The 1,372-nt window shown below is 35.4% G+C and overlaps 1 protein-coding gene across 1 annotated transcript in view; it reads right to left on the bottom strand.

Moving 5' to 3' along the window:
- Positions 1-2: 2 nt before the first annotated feature.
- The window catches only part of LOC107558359 (tenascin-R-like), a gene marked incomplete at its 3' end in the record, with an annotated part of 53,593 nt that continues 52,223 nt past the window's right edge, over positions 3-1,372 (bottom strand). Inside the window, exons 19-20 of the mRNA XM_016242022.1 lie at positions 196-357; positions 3-34 (exon numbers count right to left, since the gene is read on the bottom strand). Coding sequence (XP_016097508.1) covers positions 3-34; positions 196-357 — 194 coding nt within the window. The remainder of the gene's footprint in view (positions 35-195; positions 358-1,372) is intronic.

The following is a 1,372-nucleotide window of genomic DNA, read 5'->3' as shown; positions in this document are numbered from 1 at the left end:
AAAGGTCTGCTTTGATGGTAGCTTAGAGAGTCACCTGAAGTAAAACGAGAACATAATTACAACTAATAGGCTTAAATATCCAAACCACTCTGAAGAGATCATCTCTGGGGTGTTTAAATGATTAAATGAATCAAACACAAGTTATTTCCCTATCAGTGTATGTAAAATGAATGCCCAATTGTCCTCCAGCCGCACCTGCAGTGCCATTATACTCTCCTATCCTCAGTTTGTAGAGGCTCTTGGAATCTCCAATGGAAAACCTGTCATAGTTGGCATATACAGACTCCTGGCCATCTTTCATGTCAATGCGGAGCTCATAACGACCTTGAGCTGCAATCTTCTGAATGTTGTCCAATCCTGCATGGAAAAATGGGGGGAAAAAAAACACGTTCTACCATCCATTCCATCTCACCCCTGTGTTCCAGCCCCTTAACATGTGAAAATGTTGTCTTCAAATATGGTCCACACTGATAAGAGCCCATAATTTAATATAAAAGCGTTGCTCCTGTTTGGTGGTCCATCTCACTTTCTCTGACTCTTATATGTTGTGAAGATAAGGAGCAAAAGACTGTAGATAAACAGCCTGTTTATTGAAGATAATCACATTTTCTGACTGTACAGTGGAGAAACGTCCTGTCTGGCTAAAGACACAATCACTTTTTGATAGCGTAGATGACTCCTGATAATAAAACTTCATCCCTTTTGTGAGTATCTACACGGATGTGCCGTAACTCTGAACTGTAGCTAAGCCCTTAAACTCACTTCAGGATTTAATGCCACAGGATGAACCTGGGAATCAGAAAGGTGATGAACTGTAACGGTGAGGGGAAGAGATCTGAATTACCAGACATGGTCAAAGAGCATATTTAAAGGCGGCCATTGTTGTAATGAGATTAGTTAAAAATAAAATAAAATCCTCATTAAATAGCAGCATGCACACCATTTCTTTTAGTGACCCAATCAGTACAATCTCAGCAAGAGAACGTGTTTTTACTTGATTAAAATCAGCCAGACTTCACACAGCATGATATCTAAAATATTATAGAATCATATCACTTTTATCACCATTTACTGCACTTTAACAGCACACAGCACAAAACTAAATTTATGCTTAAAACAGGAATAGACTATTTTCCAAAGAAACAATCAACATAATAATAATAATAATACGAATGATAATAAAATAATGAGTATAACCAATACAACATACAAAAATAATAATAAATAAAAAAAGTAAAAATAAAACAACAACAAAACAAATCAAGATATTCTCTGAGAGTGATTTTCCTTTTCTTACACAATTTTTCTTCTCAGGTAAATGTACTGCATCAGTGCTTTTATATATATATATATATATATATATATGTATATA

This window comes from Sinocyclocheilus grahami, unplaced genomic scaffold (genome assembly GCF_001515645.1).
Source record: "Sinocyclocheilus grahami isolate Dianchi unplaced genomic scaffold, SAMN03320097.WGS_v1.1 scaffold21.1, whole genome shotgun sequence".
NCBI lineage: Eukaryota > Metazoa > Chordata > Actinopteri > Cypriniformes > Cyprinidae > Sinocyclocheilus > Sinocyclocheilus grahami.
Note: the sequence above shows the minus strand (reverse complement) of the source record. Positions and strands in the feature narration are given on the sequence as shown.